General features: G+C 45.1%; 1 protein-coding gene across 5 annotated transcripts in view; it reads right to left on the bottom strand.

The window, feature by feature from the left end:
• Positions 1-7,538: 7,538 nt before the first annotated feature.
• Snap25 (Synaptosomal-associated protein 25kDa) overlaps positions 7,539-20,413 on the bottom strand; it is a 266,299-nt gene continuing 253,424 nt past the window's right edge. For 4 of the 5 annotated variants that reach the window (XM_089556898.1, XM_089556897.1, XM_089556895.1 and 1 more), the window contains one exon: positions 12,785-18,363. In XM_089556898.1, the coding sequence (XP_089413024.1) occupies positions 18,298-18,363 (66 nt within the window). In that variant the 3' untranslated portion in view covers positions 12,785-18,297. Of the gene's footprint in view, positions 11,537-12,784; positions 18,364-20,413 lie in introns of those variants that run through there. The other variant, XM_089556896.1, reaches the window with a different exon arrangement.

Consider the following 20,413-nt stretch of genomic DNA (forward strand, 5'->3'; position numbering starts at 1 on the left):
ATAAAAGTCGTATAAACGACCTACAGACACTATAGATTTATGGCCATACATTTTCAGTAGACTTTATGGACAAATTATAGATTTATGGCCATACACTTTTAGCAGACTTTTTTGTATAGACTACGAATATACAAAAGAAAATATCTATAGGCAGGTAGATTTATTGTATTTTAAGGCCATACACTTGTAGCAGACTTTTTTGTATAGACTACGAATATACAAAAGAAAATATCTATAGGCAGGCAACAGAGCCTATAAGAAGTCTATAGACTGTTCGTATAAGGGCATTAGGATATTATACTTTGTCGGGGTAAAAAATGCTCTCGGAACAATGAGTCGACAACAGTCTAGGCCGCGTCCTATCTCCAAGTTGCAAGACGCCTCCGAAGCCCTCCAGGCACCAGCATTTGTCAGCTGCGAAACCTTTCATTTCTAATGTCCAATGTTCAGTTAGCCATGTTTGTTGTAACTGATGGTGCTTAGTAGTGGTCTGTGGTCGTTACATATAGTATAGTGAGACTTGTTGGCTATCTTCGGGATTCATGTCGCTGGCTTTTTTCTCTCGGCCCTCACCATGTGTACATGGGAAAATAAATTGATATTGAAAAAATTGAATTGAAGCCTCCTCGACTGACCATTAGTTTATCCATTTTCGTTTGCCTCTTTGCCAGTAGTCCTACTGTGTCGTGGAGCCTTTTACCAATATGCTCACATCACGAACTTGCTCGTCGGTGTGCGAAACAAAGCTGAGCAGTGAGGCATGCTTCGTCATAATCTAGTTTGTTTGAGAGCCTTTTTATGCATGGTATCAAAGGCTCCAGGATCAGGTTTGCACAAAACAATTAGGATAGGCAAAGAGGCACTATGTTTCCCATCCCAGCGAATGTCTTTTGTTGTTGTTTTTTTTTTCAAAGAGGTTCGTGACGCTGTGGTAGACCAATAATGGGGTTTACAACTACCGGCGCCAGTAGTTCCCACACCGACTGTGGCATGCAGAGCGTCGGCAACGTGTACTCTTTCTTACCAATGCGCGGTCGTGAATAGCTCGTCGGTTTCTAATGCCAATACGGATGAGGCACTCCCGTGTTGCTTCAAAGCAAGATCACTAGCTAGCAGGGACACACTGGTGCATACCCTGCTTTTACATCCACGATAAACTTGTCGCAAGATTGCTAAATGGTTGTGCTCGAGTCAAATGAATTGCTTTTACTTGCCAAACTACTAAACACAGTGAACCTGAAGGATGAATTGGGTACTTTCGACGATCAAGTGCTCTTCGTAGAGTGCACCTTAATCTCGACACAGGGACATTTCTTGCATTTATTCTCCATGGATAAGCGACAAGGATCGAACCTGTGATCTTGTGCTTAGCGCCAGAACGCCTCAGCCACTGAGCCACCACGGCGGGTTCGTGCTCGTGATTAGATTGGTTGTTTCGCTACCGCTTCAGTTCGAACACATCCTTGTCCCTGATTAGTTGGACCAGATCCTCCAAACGCCTACATTAGACAGCAGCTGCGATGATAAGTAAGGCAAAAAGCTAATGGACAGTCGCAGGGACGCTTAATGAGAACGCGCTTTTAGTGCACTTTGATTTGTATGTTATGATTGTGAAGCTGGAGTTTTCCCAGCGCAAACGTCTACTTGCTGGATGCCTTCTTCCTTAAGGTGTCTAGTGTGACATTACAACAGCTGCTCGAGTGGTCTCAGGGGCCGCAGGGAGCCGCGGATGTCTTGTTCAGGACGCAAAAAACAGATTGTGTGAACCATGTTTTGACGTTGATGCAGTGACTGGTCTTCCCAAAGCCACAATCTATGCTCAGCAAGCATATGTATGAGCCAGCCACGAAATTATAGCCAGAGTTCTGCTTATTTTCTGTTGCACACTACTATTCTCCATTTTTCCTTGCCACGTCTGTTTTCTATTATTTGGCTACAAATTATTGCATCATAGTTGGCTGGTTTATGGGGTTTAACGTCCCAAAGCGACTAAGGCTATGAGAGACGCCGTAGTGGAGGGCTCCGGAAATTTCGACCACCTGGGGTTCTTTAACGTGCACTGACATCGCACAGTACACGGGCCTCGAATTTTCCCTCCAAAGAAATTCAGCTGCCGCGGCCGGGATCGAACCCGCGTCTTTCGGGCCAGCAGCCGAGCACCATAGCCACTGAGCCACCGCGGCGGCATTATCATTGCATCATAAGTATTTCTGTTCCTAGCGGCTTTGTTTGCTCATTACGGCTGCCTAATGAAATGCGTATGTATTGGGCTGCTTACGCTCACATCGTCTAGGAGGCAAAAATGGTGCATTTCGTGAAGGTGCAGCGCTGCTGAACCAAACACCGCTGCAGCCATTTAAATTTCGCGAAAACGGATTGCCTGAATCATGTTTTTACATTGATATACTGACTGCGCTCCAAAAAAGCACACTACCTGGACTCAGCAAGCACATCAGCCGGTCACATGACTAGATCGGTACAAGTATAGTCCATGTATTGACTTGTACTTAGATAATAAATATTATTTGATACTGATTTGGTTTGAAAGTGGCCCCTCCAATTTTACCGAACTGGGCCAGCCAGCGAAGGCTGGAGCCTCATGCGGATTGTACGGTGTTCTACGAATTTCGGCTTAAGGCAAATACGAAGCCAGAAGTTTTTTTTTTGGTTTGGTTTATGGGGTTTAACGTCCCAGAGCGACTCAGGCTATGAGAGACGCCGTAGTGAAGGGCTCCGGAAATTTCGACCACCTGGGGTTCTTTAACGTGCACTGACATCGCACAGTACACGGGCCTCTAGAATTTCTCCCCCAAAGAAATTCGACCGCCACGGCCGGGATCGAACCCGCGTCTTTCGGGTCAGCAGCCGAGCACCATAACCACTGAGCCACCGCGGCGGCCAAGTTTTTTTTATTTTTTTCAGGTGAGCAGGGTATCGGGGGCAGTGCTCAGCGGCGCGTGCCCAACAAAATAACTGGTAAGAGAACCGATGTGGCAGGCAGAAAGGGCGGGGCTGGGCCTTCCTTGGATACGTACCTGCCCTATGGGATGTTACATTCAAACGAGTGTTTGGAGTACCCTCTGCCTCTTTAAGTCACTTTTCAAGAAACTCCACTAGCGGCAATGTGCTAGTCTGCATATCTTCGTATACGAGAATGAAGGTGGCTGTTGGCGGTACTAAAGGCTCACTGCCTTGGCGACCTTTTTGTCAAACGCCGTGCGCATTTGTACGCTCCAGATGCTCCATATCATACTAAGCACTGTCATACTAAACATTACAACTCTAAGCCATACCATACACTGCCATACTGTACCGTACCACACCATACTATACCTTTCAGTCATCGACAAATGCTGTGGCGTGAGGTGAAGGCGGCTTGAAGTTTTTCGACACAGGACCATGGGCCGTTTATTACATGAATCACTGTACACAAGGCACATGACACACAAGACACAAGGCACATGAACCTATGAAACCTATTAGTAATTGCAATAACGGGTGTTTCGAATAATATATGGTTTACCTAACGAAAAACCAAGCATTTGTTTACAAACTTCGTAACTGCAGATGAGCTGAATATGTATTCTTAATGGTTCTTTCGAGATTATAAGACTACCGGTAAGATTATAGTTACATTATAAGATTATAGAGCTCTTTGTCGTCGCAACCTTTGGTATGGATTTTGGTATAGAATGAAGGGTATAGTTATACTTTACTAATATGATTGGATTGGAGCAAACTTTATTTGTGCCTGCAGTTGGGCGCTCGCGCGCCCCGACGAGGGCCTACGTCATCTACGAGGCTGCCGTTACTCGGCGCGGGTCTCCGCTCACCGTTGCCGGCTCGCTGGGTCCCTGCCTTTCGAGCGCCCCGAGGACCTGCTGGACGGCCCATAGCTGTTGGTCATGGTCGTTGCTCTTCGCGGCTGCCTCCAGCCGCGGCGGGATTGTTCCTGATCTTGCTTCCTTTGGATTTCTGATGCAGTCCCACAAGATGTGCGTGTGATCTGCCGGCTCCCTCCGGCAGACTCTACACGTATCGGTCGGGTAGGTCTCGGGGTACATGCGATGCATCAGTCCCGGGCTCGGGAGCGATCCGGTTTGGAGCTGTCTCAGTAGTACCGCCTCCGCTCGACTGATTATCTGTGGAACTGCCCCCATCATTTTACAAGGGACATGCAGACCCTCCAAACTGGAAGAAATACGACTCCACACTTTCACTAGAATCTAATATATTTTAGTTCGATAACTAAATTAAAGAAGTCGCCACCCAGGAACCGCGACCTCTGCAACGTCCACCGTAGAAAGCTCCCGACTTACCACGTGGTGAACCTACATGGCGACTTACCTACATGGCATTTCCACACCTAGAGAAACAAGCCATACTGGTATCTCCTGCTGTCATCGGCGTCACACTTTGACCGAAGGACAAAAATTAAAACAGGATACAATAAGACAGGACACCTTGTGCTTCACGTTTGCAACGTTTATTCAACGCAAAACAGCATTTTCAAGAAGGCAGCCGTAGCAGTAGCTTAAGATGAAGTATTTTACAAAACTGGGGACAATGAAACATGCAGCCTTAAAATGACCCGACACAATACAGGGCAAGGTGTCTCAAAGCACTGTGACGAAAACACGCGAAAAATATGCGAAATAGCGAATAAACTCGGACACTTTCTGTTTTACTGAGATACAAAAGAAATCTACATAAAGTGTTAAGTAGCCCAGCAAAGGCAGACAACAGACTCGAGTAAAAGAGTCAATCAAGGTTGGCCATACGACGCCAACAAGAGCTAAGAGAAGGGTTTACTCTAGTGATGCGTTTTATCCGTGAGAGTGTGCACTCTGAATGGTACGCTTTTATATAGAGTTTTGAACGTGACGTTCGCGATACGTGCTGAAGGAGACACGTGTTCATGGTTTGCTACAGCAACGCGCAGTTACGTACAGCGTTTACAAGCTGCGTTATCACGCCTATACAAGCTTTCTTTAGTTGCCAAAAACATGATCACTTCCTCAGCGGGATACTGTTTAATGGGTAGTATTCTATTTACAAGGCCAAAAACACCGAATCGAATACTATTACGCCACGCGCGGACAATGAAGCGTAAGCGTCACGCAAAGTTTCAAGCGTGACGCACTATGCCAAAAACTTCATTTCACATTGCTCGATCTCTTTCGAGAGTGAGTGCTTGCAATTCTTGCCTGAGCTATCGCGGTTGTTAAGCAGAGTCTCTATATATGCGCGACGAGTTATCAACAATACTTGCGGTTTCTTTTCCACTGGCTTCATGGCCGTCTAACTAAATTTTCTCAAACTTCACTAATCCTTACCCTTAGTTCTCAAAACCAACCCATGACGTACCAAATATCGATTTACACGTCACCAATCTGTCACGTTTTCTTACATCAGACAGCATTTCAACTCTAGTTGTCATCGCAATGTTAATCGCACTCATTATGTGCTCACTAACATAAGCTTTTAACTACACATACTAAAACGGTTAAAGTGGCATTAAGCTAAAGAGATTCGTAAGGACAGTGCTTACCAATAAGTATTAAACACGTTTTCCCCACCACAAAGGGATTAAAAAGTCGCAACGCTAACCAGTCCTGAGCGATGAAATTGCTAAACAAGAGGATAGTAGATCTGAATGAAGATGTTACCACGGACCTCGAAAAGCACCACAAAGTAACAACTATTAGCGATCTGGTATCAAACGCCAAAGTTTTGTGTATTTACAGGGCATCAGTGTGTGAACAAAGGCGCGAGGAAAACTCTGGAAATGTGAAGATAGGGTGTAAGATTATCATACACTGCATTTTCTTTATAGCCCGGGGTGGAACCAAGGAAGAAGTTATGAGTTGAAAGTAGTGTTTCCATCAACCCGCCATGGTTATGTGCCATTAAGCCTGAGGACATCATTATAATCATCACCAACGCGTCCACAAGTAAGATGCCGGGCATAAACGCTATGGGTGCCAGGAAGCTGCGAAAATATTATAGGGATTTCGTGTCGTAAAGTGTAACAAGCTTGTAGAGTGTATAACACAGCGAGTGATAGTTCGATTTGTGAGACAAAACATCATAAACGCCAAGCGTACAGATTAGCGGCCATAGCTGTTACATCGAGACGCCTTAGAGACACGTCTGATTACATGCGATGGCGTGAGAATGCTACATTCTACCAAAGTGATAAGTTGAAAATAAATCATGAGAGGCGATTTACAGTCAGCTTGCGAGAATATGCGATATACTATAATTCAAGAACACCGGTGACACTCAGCACGGCTATTTACACAATAAATAGACACGAAACTCAAGGATACGCGTCTTAAAAATGTGACGCCTAGTTCAGAACTGTGAGCGCTAAGGACTAAAGGGGATAAAGCCATAAACATTTTATTTGTTTCTAGACGTCTAGCTACAACGCACGGCAAACTAGCTCTTATTTACAGATAAGCCACCACACTCCATCCATTTCCTTTTTTTTTCAGAGCCGCTCTGTCACGCTTAAGACCCTGGCCTTTCTCAAAGCATGTCCTGCTCCACAGAGCTCCCGAACATCTTTCGCCCTCCCAACGGATGACCCCAGAGGCAGGTGCGACTCAGCCTGCGTAAGCTACAGGTAGTACATTATCACAATCACGCACAGCACTATGGTAAGCACTAATGCATTTCCGTGTTCCTTCTTGCAGAGCTTAAAATTTATGGAATTCATGAGAGACCAACAAGGAATATAGAGGAGGACAACACGCTTGCAGTATGAAGTGTGTAATGCAGTTCTTAGAGGTAAACCCAATAAAAATAATAAAATTTGAGACACTCGCATCGCAGCCACGCTGGGTATAACAACTACTAAAAAGTTTTCCTACAAAAATCAGGGGGGGGGGGGGGGATAAAAATGTTACAGCACTGACCGCGCATGTTTGGGGGAATAATTTCTTATTTCAATCGTAATAATGTATAAAAAGCAGAGCCAATACAAGAAACAGTACCTTAGAAGGCTTAAGTACAAAAATGAACGCATTACACACTTCGTACTGCACTAATTAACTTCTGATCAGAACTGAAACATTGAATGTCTTAGTGGCCAGAAATGTCGAATCGCTGCTGTTTCCAGCCACTGACAAACCAAATATGTACCTACGCTTATATCCAAATTTCCTAGTTGGTGCTGTTATCAGCTCCAATCAAGGCGGAAAGCTGGGCTAGTTGGTTTGTCATACTTAATTAAAAGACTAGCGCATAAAACTAGGACAAAGACAGAGAAGGGGACAGCACGAGCGCTAAACATCAACTGAAGGCTTACTACACCAAACATGTACTGAAAAACACTTCAGTGGCACATGCGCACACTGAGTTACAAAAAACTAAAAACTAATCAAGTGGCAAACAGTTTGCCACTTCTTGATTAGTTTTTGTAACTCAGTGTGCGCATGTGCCACTGAAGTGTTTTTAAGTACATGTTTGGTGTAGTAAACCTTCAGTTGATGTTTAGCGCTCGTCCTGTCTCCTTCTCTGTCTTTGTCCTAGTTTTATGCGCTAGTCTTTTAATTAACTGTTATCAGCTAGCCCGCAAATTTTGAAAGCACCGTTAAAAGGCGACTCGCACAGCCATGCGACGCCGCTAAAATATGTTTGGAGCATATCGAACGAAACTGTCAAGCCTGACTCAGCTTTCTGGAGGCTTTGTTACGCTTAAATCAGCAAAAATACCGATCAGCCACATAGTGACCGCAAATGGAGTTGAATGACAATAATAAAAAAAAAGCATCTGCTTGTCTTCCCTTGTAAATCCCTCACTAGATACAACGGGCCCACGCTTACTGATTGCAGGTCCTATTCGGTGACGCTGCTCAACAAGTGAACAGCTTGGTGCGTGGCCTCCCATAAGCGCCAAGTCCGTAGATTAGCAGAAACAACAATTCCATTACGCACCTAGAACCAACATCACGAGACATCGTCGGAAACTATTTTCCTACACCCTCAAAGACAATAATTAGAGAATCCTCGTACATACGAGAAAAACACTTTACACGGATGACGTCACAGTTGCAAGAAGGAAAATGTGACAGACTATGACAACCTATGGTAGTCCTAAGGATCTTACCCCTCGTCACCTCCGATACATCATTGCAATTGAAGGATCGCCCTCTGCACGTCGGGACTCATTGAAGCGGTGTCACGCTTAGAGCGTCGTTGTCCTTTTTCAGCTTCAGCTGCTTTAACGCCTAAACCGCAACGCTGTCACGGCTAAAACAGGCAGAGCTGCAGGGACGTCCACATACACGGCGGCAGAACCTACATGCCGAAACCTCTGCCAACCGCCACGGTGATATTAAGGAAAACGCCTCACCCAACGCACAGTGCATGGAAAAATCACGCTTAAAGATGCACGATACTCGTCAGGTTCGAGGCGAAAAAGTACTGACGGAAAAGGGGATGTTACGCTTGGACATGAATCACGATAATGATCGAGGGTGTGTCGCAAGGAACGATTCTTCGCATAAAGCCTAACCGCACTACACGAGAGAGCCTCCCCACGTCTTGTGTCGGCGCGAGTTTTATTCGAAAGATCGAGTATGTGCGCGGATGGGCTCAGTGGCACCTCTTGATCGTTCGAAATCATTTAGACATTGCAGTCTAACGCAAGGACCAACGCGGTTTCGTTGATCTTATCACAGGCCATGTGTGGAAACCACTCACCGAGAACTCGTGGGAAGTTTGTCCCTGGAGCAATGGAAAACTGACCAGCCTCCCTAGGGTAGGACAACAACCCTCACGCATGTTGCAGCGTTGACTTCATCTTTTCCTCGATAAAGCAAAATGTATCTTCCGAAGTAGGTCTAAAACTTCTTCCCAAAGAGGGACCAGACGTATCCTGCCTGGTGTCTGGATCTTGCCGTACCGTTTCAAAACGCTCAGATTTTGTTCACAGCTGCAACGTCTTTGTGTCAGAGTATGCCAAGGGTGACGAGCGCTTGCGGCGACAAGCGATAGAGCAATCAGCGACAGATTCGTTTTTTTTTTGCCCACAGTGTGCCTCCCGTAATTGCGATTCGAGGTTGTTTGCCTATTCTTTAGCAGTGGCATAGATTATTAGCCTAGGTTATCAACAGTATTATTAGTAACTATTGGGTCAGTACTAGTAAGCCCGGTAGTGAGCTTATCGGCTATGAGGTGGTAGCAGCAGGTGATATGTTCGTCATGGCTCTCATCGGATGTCGTCACGAGGGTTACCAAGGCATACCCTGAACAATTCAGTCCCAAGCAGCGTTTGAAACGGTCATATGTTGATTTGTGAAACTCAGTGCCAGATGGCGCCACGCGACGTGTCGCTGACAGCGGCGCCGCTAGGAAGCGCGTAGGCAATGCCACAACCTCCAGGAAACATCGGCACGGAACTGCGCTCCGAAAAAAAATCTCCTTAGTCTGAGGTATGAAACCAGTTATGGTCTCACAAATGACATTCGACAAGTGGCAGAAGTAGCAGCGGTAGTAGTAGTGCCAATCGACAAGCGAAGTGACAATACCTACCAAGAGGCATTTTTTAAAGGACCCTTCAGTGAGCGATTAATGAAAACATCCTTCCCCCGAATGTTGGACAAATGAATATTGCTAAGTGATAACATGCTTTGATACGGTGTTTTAAAGGTAAACTTCCAAATTTATCTCACTACTGCGAAGAAGACATGCAGTCTTTTTTTTTCATTGCAATTTAGTCTCCCCTGAACGTATTAAGGCTCTCGAAAACCTATGGGATAATATTATCAAAAGAAACGACAAAATAATATGGCAAATTTGTTGGCATTTTGATATCACATCGCTACACTATTTGATTCAGAACTGACATCGTAAAGATGTCTTAGGTGAAGTGGGTGTACTGAAGCATCCGAATGCAAACTGCTACTGAAGGGTCCACACTACTGCCATCTGTCGACATAACAGCCACACAGCGAAGTTCAGGTGACCGATGGTCCTAGGGTCTCGGTGAGCTTTCCAGCGGCGTCGCGGCTATTCAAAACTCACACCGAGCGATTCCACACGAAATGTTCCGAAAGTTCTGCTAATGCAGTCGTTTCCTTCCAAATAATGTATAAGACTACGAAACGACAGGTTTGCGCCGATTAGTTGGTGACGCGACTTATCTACGTCGTACTGGTTTTACAACCAGGCAGCGCGGCGCTGCAAACAATTTTAGCAATGAAATTCTCGCAAGCCTGGTACTTTGGCAACTTCCGGTCACGAGACACTGAAGCCAAGCAACACTGGAACAAAAGTGCAAAAAGGGAAAACGCATGCTCTAAGTGCACTTTCACAAAAATCAACCGTGTACCACAGCGGTTCCCGAAGCTTAAGAGTTAAGAGTGCAACACATGGTTAGACATTGTTAAAAGCACGCACTTACAGGCACCGCCATTTTGGTTTAGTGCTTCGCACTCAAGCAGGCATAGTTTGACGCCAGGCAAAGTGGTACACGCCGTGCTTTGTGTTTTCGTTGTGGTCATTATACGGTTCAGCTTCAAAGTGGGCCCTCAGTTTCTTAACGTCCGGCCTTTTGCTTTCTCCCTCTTAATGACGTCCACAATAAGCGGCAGTCACGGCTTCGCTCTACAAGTTCCTAACAGAAAACAACAACACAAACACTGCGCATTTGGGGACTTGAGCAAAATTCGGTGTCCCTTGTACACCAGTGCGCGCCGCCTCTTTTTTTATCGCAGATAGCAGGCAAAGGGAACACCTTAACACGGAATGTGCTGAAAATGCGGCGCGACTTTGTTTCCTTTTTTTTTCGGAATGAATCGGGAAAGGTAAGACCAAAACAGCGTTGCAAACGATGGGTCAGTTGTGCGTATAGACATGAATACAAGTGCTGTAGGCCTGGGGCAACTAAAGCCACACGACGTAATTTAAACACTGTATTTACGCATTTCTTTATCCACCGGTAGTTGGAGCACAAGGCTATGCATGCCAGCAAAACTAGGAACTTTTCCCTGGATGGAAACTAAACTGACACCGCGTACACGTGATTTCCTTCACAGCCTTCACCTCAGCTCTTCAGGGACACGAGAAGCCGAACAATGCGCATGCGTCGTAGAGCAAGTTTAAGGAAACCACAACCTTGTTTAGTGAACGTCAGCGGGTTACTTCAGCAAGCTTGGGAATGTTTTCCTTGAGAGACGCGGCGGCACATCGAATGAACATTATGCTCAGACAACCACTAGAATCGGTAAATAATGCAAAAAGCGAGATCAACAAGATAGAACGGACGCGGACACAGAAACAGCAGACGAAACAAAGCAGATGACGACTTTGCGGGATCCGCGGAACAGTCGACGACGACGACGACAACAGCGACGCGGTCGCGGGCGGCGCCATCTTGGCGCCGGGTCTCCGGACTCGCCGCCACCAACACCGAACACCTCCACCACCACCGGGAAACGCCACCACCGCCAGGTGCCGCTCAATCCTTGAGCAGCTTGGTGGCGCGCTGATTGGCCACCGAGATGCGCGACTCGTTGGACTGCGCCTGCGCAAAGGAATTTGCATTGGCCCACAGCCGGTGGCGGAGCCAGAGCCGCCGCTAGGGGGCCGCGCTGCCCTGATGACGTCGTCGTCTGCGTGGCCGCCGTGCCAGTGGACGTCGTCTGCTCCGGGCTCCCTCCTCCACCACCTCCCCTGCGGCTGCGCAGTTGCGCCCCTGCTTCACTTTAGCAGCTTTGTGGCTCGTTTGTTGGCCTCTTCGATGCGGAGCTTGTTGGACTCCGTCTGTGAGTGTTGCGGTGGATTGCGATGGTGGGAGGAGGAAAGGGATGGGCAAAGTCGGGGGACAGCATGAATGACGTGTGTCTGTACAGTGGGTCTCATGATGCAAGGACAACCACCAACGCCACACCCCGTAGGACAAGGCTGGAACCCTGCTGCTGCCTGTGGTCAGAATGCCCCGGAGCCAAACAATTCCAATCGGAAATTATAGGGCATTCGAAATGGCTACCTATATTTGCTTAGCTTTTGGGTGCTAACACGCCCGCTGCCATGCAACACTGTAAGGAACTCGCCACTCTTATTCATTTATAAGCGCATGTGTAGCGCTATAATCTGTGCACCTCGAACAACTTGGGGAAAAGCAAGGGAAATGGTGCAGCTGAATAGCTCTAATGACATTCTGCAAATGAGCATGTTGGCGAAATTATAAGGTATTAATGTAACTAACAGCTCTGGGAGTAGCCTTGAAGTTTGTTTTTGTTTCACCAAGTAATGGCACAGCATGTTATGACAAAATAAGCTCTTTCCACTTGCTTTGTACGATCTCTGCTACAGCCTCGCTGTCCAACCATGTCTTAAGATGGTGGCATTGGAGATGTGGCCAGACTAAGCAAATGTTGAGAAGGCCAGAGAACAAGCAAGATGCAGGAAATAATTGTAAACAGTGAAAGGAGATAAGGGCGTACAAGTCAAAAGTGAATGCATTCAACACAAGAGTTGAAAAAAAGCATTAGCCAAGAGCTATCGGACTAGGAAGAATGAGGAGTGAACTGAGGGTATATGATATGAAGCAACAGATTGCTTATGGTGCCAAAATATCAGAGGCAGTCTCGCATGAATTGGGTAGAGTGGTTAAGAAGAAAGCGGAGGTTCTCTAAAACGTGCAAATACCTGGAGGACATAGCATATGGATGATGGAGGCATGACAATGAATAATGTAGAATGCGACAGTTCTGAAGAAAATCATGTAAAGTGACCAAAGCGCTCATACCAGTGAATTACAAAATCCAAATAGTTTCAAAAATTCTTTATGTGAGCATCAAAAAACAAATTATGGTGGGTAAGAAAGGCATTGTTCAGGTGACTGCAACCATAAAACTTTTGTGAAGATGCAATTCATAGATACATTTGAAACTTGCAATAAAAAACGTTACAGAGAAGAAAATTGTCAGTACAGCCAGGCAATCAATAAAAACTGAAACAACAAAACCCCAGCCGAACGTGTATCACTGGTTTACTGCCACCCAACGCAAACCATATGCATTTGATGCAAAAATTATCAGTAAGCCTAGAGCAAGAACACAAATGAAGAGAAGTTAACCAATGAAACAAAGATTTTAATATTTCGAGGCCGAATAAGAGACGCAAGCGCTAAAGTGAGTAGCAAAGTAACCAAAGATTCAAAGCACCTAACAAATGCGTAAACATTTCAACGAACACGCCCAATGCTCGTACAACATAAACGCCACAAAAGGACGCTCTGTGCGATACAAACGAGAGACAGAAGCAGCTCTGTAAGACGGAATGAATTGGCGCGCTCTTCCCGCCCAAAGTACCCCTCTCACTTGAATCAGAAACTGTACAATAAAAACTCCCGGCTGAGATCGGTACAGTGTTCAAAACTATTGAACAGGCATAACATGCAGGGGAAAAAAAAAATGCCTTAAGCACTTTCCATACAGCAGCTCCAGGCTCAGAACCTGGCCATCTCATATCGCGTGCCGTGCGACCCGACGCCGCGGTCATCTAAATGTAGCTTCGCCGCTCCGAATGACCCTCGTCATGGCACAGTGTTGCCCTAGAATAAGCCGGTGCGGCTAAAAGCGGTGAGCTACGTCACAGTACTTGAACAGAGTATGTTCTTAAAAGCCTCGTGTCCAGTACTCATCTGCTCTAAAGTGCTCCACTAAATCTCACGCAACAGCGCTGCTCAAAGCCGTTTGTTTCAGGACAGAAATGCCGATCCCTATGCAGGACAACGAGATAAATATTGCGATGTTTTGCCTGAACCCACATTCCTTTCCGACATACTGGCATTGTCCATTGCCTTATAACGGGTTAAATCCGCAGTGACACTTTAGATTTCTGAGAAGTCCGTATTACAGATCGCGTAAATGCCATGATGTTAAAAACCGCACTTTTAGCACTAATACGCTTCAAAATACCACGGCCGCCCATAGACACTGCAAAAAAAGAAACGTGTTGGTTTATTTCGCTGTTTATCGAGATTTGCAACATTTATGCCTAACCGTCCAGTACATGACACAAGCCGTTTGTCTTCATCACGGTGCTAAACAGGCCACTGTAACCACTAACAACCCGCCTGAGCATGCCTGCCCAAGCATCCAAAGTTGTCCACGCCCTGCTGATTCATCTCGAGGACCCGGTCGTGCTCTAACTGCATCCTAGTGCAACGTTCCTACTCATGACCTCCTCCAAAACAAAAGCCACTCCAGGCAAGCATAACATCGCTGTCCCGGCCAAAGCGCCTTCGCCGCAGAAGTTGGGAATGCATCGCTGGTAACTACATAAATGTGTCCGATCTATGCAGCTACACTAAGTGAATGGTACAAGATCACCAACCTGCCAAGCAGTGGCGGCCAAAAGTGAGTGAACATCACTAAAAGAAGATCTACACATTTGTAATCGGCTAAGGTAGAGGAATACCAACAACGCCTGCCGTGAATGAGCAGGCGGAAATAACTGCACTGCAGGCCAGTGAAGTGAAATCCTGTTGCCTGTGTGCAAACTATTGTGCTTACCCATTAGGCAGACAAAACGCAAGACTGAAAGGGTGCGGGAATGCAGAGTTGCATATATGTCACTACATCACGAACAGCGCCTAGTAAACCCGGCAAAAAGGAGCCCTGCAGTAACCATGAAGCGGGAAAGGAATATGCAATAACAAGGAAGCACGAGAATGCGAACACAGAGGGTGAAACGAAACACAAAGACAACCGAAATAGGAGAATGGTTATAAAACCTACACAGAATCTTGCCGAATATACGACAAATTCGTTTGTCGTAACAATAGATTTTTCTGTAGTACTTTAGCATGTCTGTTGCACTGTGTTGCCTGTTGTCAAGTTCTGTAGTTCTGTCACTACGAGAAGCAAGAGCACAATACTACAGAAAATTTTGTTGTTACAAAAAGATGTCTGTTCGTACAAGTTCATGGCCAAAAATATTACAAAAGATCAGTGCAACGACAGAAAACCTCCTGCTGCGTTTTTAGACTGCGAACGAGAACAAACCCGGAGAGAGCGCAGTTACTATGAAGCGCCAAGACATACAGCACTACACTTCACCTTGCAAATTGTTTGCAGCGAAATGGAAGTTTTGGGCACAAGCAGATAGTTTCATGAGTGAGTTGTTCTCATAGGCTTGCGAGCCAACCTGGAAAGTTTGGAAGCCGTCGCTTTGCACTTGTAGCTTCCCCTTCACTGCGCACAACTTGTGAGGTGGAGTATAAACACTAAATGGAAGTCACGATGAAAAACGAAGTGCAGTATTGCATGCAAAGCACACATCAGCAAAGTGCAATGCAGAAAATCAGAAGCTAAAAAAATGTGGTATCAAAGTGGGTAACGATACTGTTTCCCGAATGTGTCCCTGCAATTACTTATTAAGTACACAAAGATAAATGAGCCTAACATAAACTTAATAAAAGGCCCTCACAAGACTCTTCAGTTTGTGGTTTGCACCAGTCAAATTACATACAAAACAAATGAAAACAAAAGGCAGAGACTGTGAGGAAAGAAAGGCCATAAGCAAAGATACATTTCAATAATTGGAAGAAATTACGGAGCCGTGTGAATAAAATGGGAACGCAAGTTCAGAAAAGTAGGCAACACTAAAGAACGAAGGAAATTCCCTACGAAAAAAACAGCGAAACAAACCTCAAGAAGCAGGTGACAATTTTCATAACTAATTACATAGGCAAGAGAAAGGGTAAGAATGAAAAAGACACACCATTCATCCTCGCTCTCTTTCTTGAACCTCGAACCGCCACTGACGAAAACGTACGCGAACCATACATGTAACATTACTGCCTTAGGTGCTTTAAACTTAGGAATCAAGTTTAACGAGTTTAAACTTCAAAGCAGCAACCTTCGTGCAGGTACTGAGGTAAAGGATTACTTCAGTTGGCGTGCCGACCTGCGTGTTTTCTTCAGCTTCCGTTCCCTAATATGGAATGACGACCCCTGGCATTATAAACAGACGGGCCTTTCCAGAAGAAGCTCTGGGCGCGTGCGGTCACGTCGAGTTTAGATCCAAGCCAATCCAAGAGGAGAACGTGAGTGCCTTAAGAGCTCAAGAAGAGTGCCAAAAACAGAATAAGACAAGCAAATAATAAAAATAAAATGAAAGCAGAGAAAAGGACGGGTGAAGTGGCAAAGCCTGAACGTCTGGGGAAGATCAGTGCAGAATTTAGGGTCAATTTCCTAGAGTGCTTCGCAGATAGAAGCAAAGAAATTCAAAAGGACGCCAAGAACTGCACAGCCCTGAGCATGACCTTGACATTCTATTTCCTATTTAATATAACACGAGAATAAAAACGAAGTATAGGCAAAGATGAGCGGGAAATATGGCTTTAATCTACTCGCCCCCGAATGGACGCTATTAATCATGAGCTTATAAAGAGGTCACAGCGGAGGGAGGACAAACTGACAGGCCACCCAGAGCCTTATGATCCTGTTTCATATATATATATATATATATATAAACCTAGCGAAGAATGCTACCCTTTTCTTCAATTTTTTTTTTCTGCTCAGCTCAAGAAAAAAAGCGGAGAAAGAACACCTCAATTTCCTGGAGATGAAGAAAATCCCCAAAGCCTGACTTTGACGGGCCTTGAAAAAGAATGAAGACTTGCCCATTCTTAGAGAGCAATCAATCCTGCGCTACCTTCAAGAAGAACAGTTTAAGAAAATGAAATACTCAGGTTTAAAATATTTGAAAGACCATACAAGGAAGCTTGAAAGTCATTTTTCTTGAGCTGGAAGTGCTGTAGCGAAGTCATTACCTTGAAGAACTAACATTTCTCAAAATATGATTAGCTGGAAACGAAAACAAAGAAAGCTTGGCAAATTGCTGTGCCAACAGAAACAAAAAATTTAAATACAGAAGAGGTCACATGGAGTGCTCAAGACTTTGCTGAATGGTGTGGTCTGACGTGAGGTGCTCAAGTGTGAAAGAGCCACAGAACAGCCCACACCACTGCACTAATGGTTCAAACAAAGCATATTATATTCAACATTAAAAAAATACCAGGAGCTGAATCAGGCAAGCTCTTTTATACAACTATACTCAATTTCGTGCACACCTAGCCAATTTCTTAACTCATTTAAAGGGTTATGATACAGAAAAAACAGTACAAATGCAGAACATAAGCTCCTTTCAGTCACAGCAAATGAAACAAAACATATAAACACATTAATATGAAGCAATGCCAAACCTCAAAATTAGGAAATTAATGAAAAAATAAAAACACAAAATCAGAATGCATGCCTTTGAAATCACAAAGTTTGCTATTTGCAGGCTTTATTATTGAGGAAAACAGGTTTCCATTAGTTTTAGCGTTTGAGAGAATTTGCACCCAGAATCCCTAAGGCTACTAATGCAAACAGTATTATGTTCAGTTCTTAGACATAACGCCAGAAGCAGCCTTGAAGTCCATTGTTTATGAAACTTAGGTATACTGAGGGCCAATGTTTCAATGTGTGTAACATTGACACTGAAACACACAACGGCATTACATAACAAGTGCCCAAACCTTTTCTGATTTCTCCTCAGCGGGTAAGCAGTGCATAACAGGAAAGACGTCCTGCCGTGCTGTAGACAGGAGCAAATAGGACTGCATCATGAGCCAAATTTATGTTTAAAAGTTAGCAAATCCAGCCCGGCTACTGTGCAAAAGAAGTTTCCGAAACCGCACATGAAAAAAGCTCGACCGGACAGTGCAGGGTGTGTAAAAAGTGCAAAGTTTGCATTTCATCTCGCAGACACTTGGAACAGGACTTCTTCTCAATGCACCATCTCTCCTATCACATGAAGTCACACAGACTCCTAAAACTCTGCCAAAAGAACAAACAAAACGAACAAAAATAAACAAACAATAGCAATTACCTCATGCTATAAGATGTTTAAAACCGCAAGAGCATGTGTTTGCATGTGTGAGCAGCTCCCATGTTTCACATGCTTATGACAACTTTGCACAACCAGGCACACTCACACCAACCAGCTTAGTGACAAAAGAAAAGCCAAGCCAAAGTCCTCGCTGCTGGACGATGGAACATTCACATGTTTTTGTTTTCTTCTCCGCAATGCCTGCGGTGGTGCGTTCGCCGAAGGGAAGAGCACACGGTGATCTCTGCATGAAGCACGCTTTTTGTCCGTGCGGTGGTGGGTTTTGTCGGTGTGTGTATGTGTAGGAATATAAAACCGTGAGTGCAGCTGTGTTTTAGTGTCAGTGAAAAAGAAAACAAATACAGGGAAAAAAATTGCGGCCGATCGGAGCGCCGCTCAACTTTTGATGAGCTTGGCCGCCCGTTCTTGCGCGCCCTTGACGCGGACCACGTTGGAGGCTCCCTGTTCGCGCGAAACAGAGTTGGAAGAAAAAACAAAAGGGAGAGAACGGAAAAAGCAAACATAAGCAAACGAAATGTGAAGGAAAACATGCAAAACAAAAACTCGAAACGCAAGAAGTCAACTAGAGCCTCCTTGTACACAAAGGTGCCCCCAGCGACACCTCGCGCAGAAAAAAGAACAAAATCGCTATGCGGGAAGACTAAGATCTCGGGTGCCATAAGCTCCATGACGTCAGTTGCAATGACGTCGTAAGCTGCGTGACATCACGTCACAAGCGGCCGGGAACCAATAACTATAATACTTGTTTGGTGAAACTAATTGCCTGGTTCCAGTCCACACAGAAAACGATATATGCCTCATAAAACATAACAAAGAAAGAAACCTGGAATCCAAATCGGAGCCTTTAAATCCACCTCACAGCTTGCCGGCAGCGGAGTCGGGACCTACGAGCGCAAAGCAATGCCTTCCAGTATATAGTTAGGCTTTCCTGAATGCAAATGAACTGACTTGTATGGCATTCGCAGCATTTTAATCAAATGCCCACTTTAACTTGACCCTTAATTAAAGCTCACTCTTAAAATTGTTAAAATCTGACCGCACGCCACAGTCTGCGTCCAAAACATCCAGTTCAATATGCAAAGGAGGTCTGCCGGGGGCACCTGGTGTGAAAGTTCTGGCACCTAATGCACCAAGTCGGCCTTTAAAAGGAAGGTCAACTAAGTAGCTTCCACAAAGGCAAAGTGGAAGCGCGCTAATTCCGCAACACGTTCCTATTCGTGTGACACACTCGTACACTAGAAGAGAGCAGCTAGAATAGGTTTTCAAAGCAGCATTCACTGCCTGCGTTCAGTTTCATAGGCACTGTCCATACAACAGCAGCAGGCTGCAGTAGAAGAGCTATACAGCAAAATGAAAGCAAATGAGACAATTGCTGTAAACCAATATTGCTGTTAGTTCTGTCATGTAAAACCCCTTCATGGGGCCTTTGAGGCAGGAATAAATAGAAAAAAATAAACTATTGGTATTGCTTCAAGTAATTCAACTACAATGGAAATTATTAACACTATACAACCGCTACTACAATAACTATCACTACGACAACTACTACGACTACTAAAACAACTACGAACACTTGTACAAGTACAAGCACTACTAATTTGTCGGCTTCTACCGAACAGTTTACGTTCTAGTAGGAACTCAGGCACGCACTACAAGCCGGTGGTTAAAATCGCCGTGTTTGGCGATAACCACACGACACGACACTACAAGGCTGAGGCAGGCACTGCTATCTAAATGCAGGCCTGGAAGCATGCTGAGGCAGTGTGCAGCTAGGCTAGCGTTCGAGAGCTTGGCGCTGCTCTCTACCAAGGCACGATGCTAGGGCAGTTACAGTGTGGCTACTTTCAATGCTCGGCAAAGTCCGTTCTTCTGAATGAAAGGAGTAACTGAAGACAGTAGGCAGGAAAATAAAAAAAAACGGGAAACGCTGGGCATGCACAGAAAAATAAAAGAAAACAATCTAAAACAAAAGGTCGTAATGAAGTCCAGTACATGATAAGAATAACAGCTTGGAAAAAGTGGAGAGAATGTGGGCGGCGAAGAAAATGAGAACTAAAGGATCTGACCGACGTACTTTAGGCGGAAAAAAAAAGTAAAAGTAATTGTTTACAGCGGCTGAGAGCGTGGACTTTATCGTCGAATTGACAGGGGTCCTTACAAATACAATTATTTGATATTTCCAGTTTTTTTTTTCCAGGAGCCGATAAACGAACAAGTGCATTCCTGTTGACACTGTCATGGCCGCTTACGCACGGGTGTCGACTGTTCGTAGAGTACTACATCGTTTTCACAGTACGGTCAGGTTGGGTGGGCATACATCACGCCAAATACCGGAATGGCTAGTAAAACATTTAGTGAAGCTGACGAAAACAAACAAAACAAAAAAAGGCCACTAAACCGACACTAATGACGCGCGGGAGCTCCCACAAATTCCCTGCTATTTCGAGGCACCCAGCAGGACAGGAGGGTGGGGGGGGCTCTCCACAAGCAC

This window comes from Amblyomma mixtum, chromosome 8 (genome assembly GCF_055824585.1).
Source record: "Amblyomma mixtum isolate Tamu chromosome 8, ASM5582458v1, whole genome shotgun sequence".
In the NCBI taxonomy this organism is placed as follows: Eukaryota; Metazoa; Arthropoda; class Arachnida; order Ixodida; family Ixodidae; genus Amblyomma; species Amblyomma mixtum.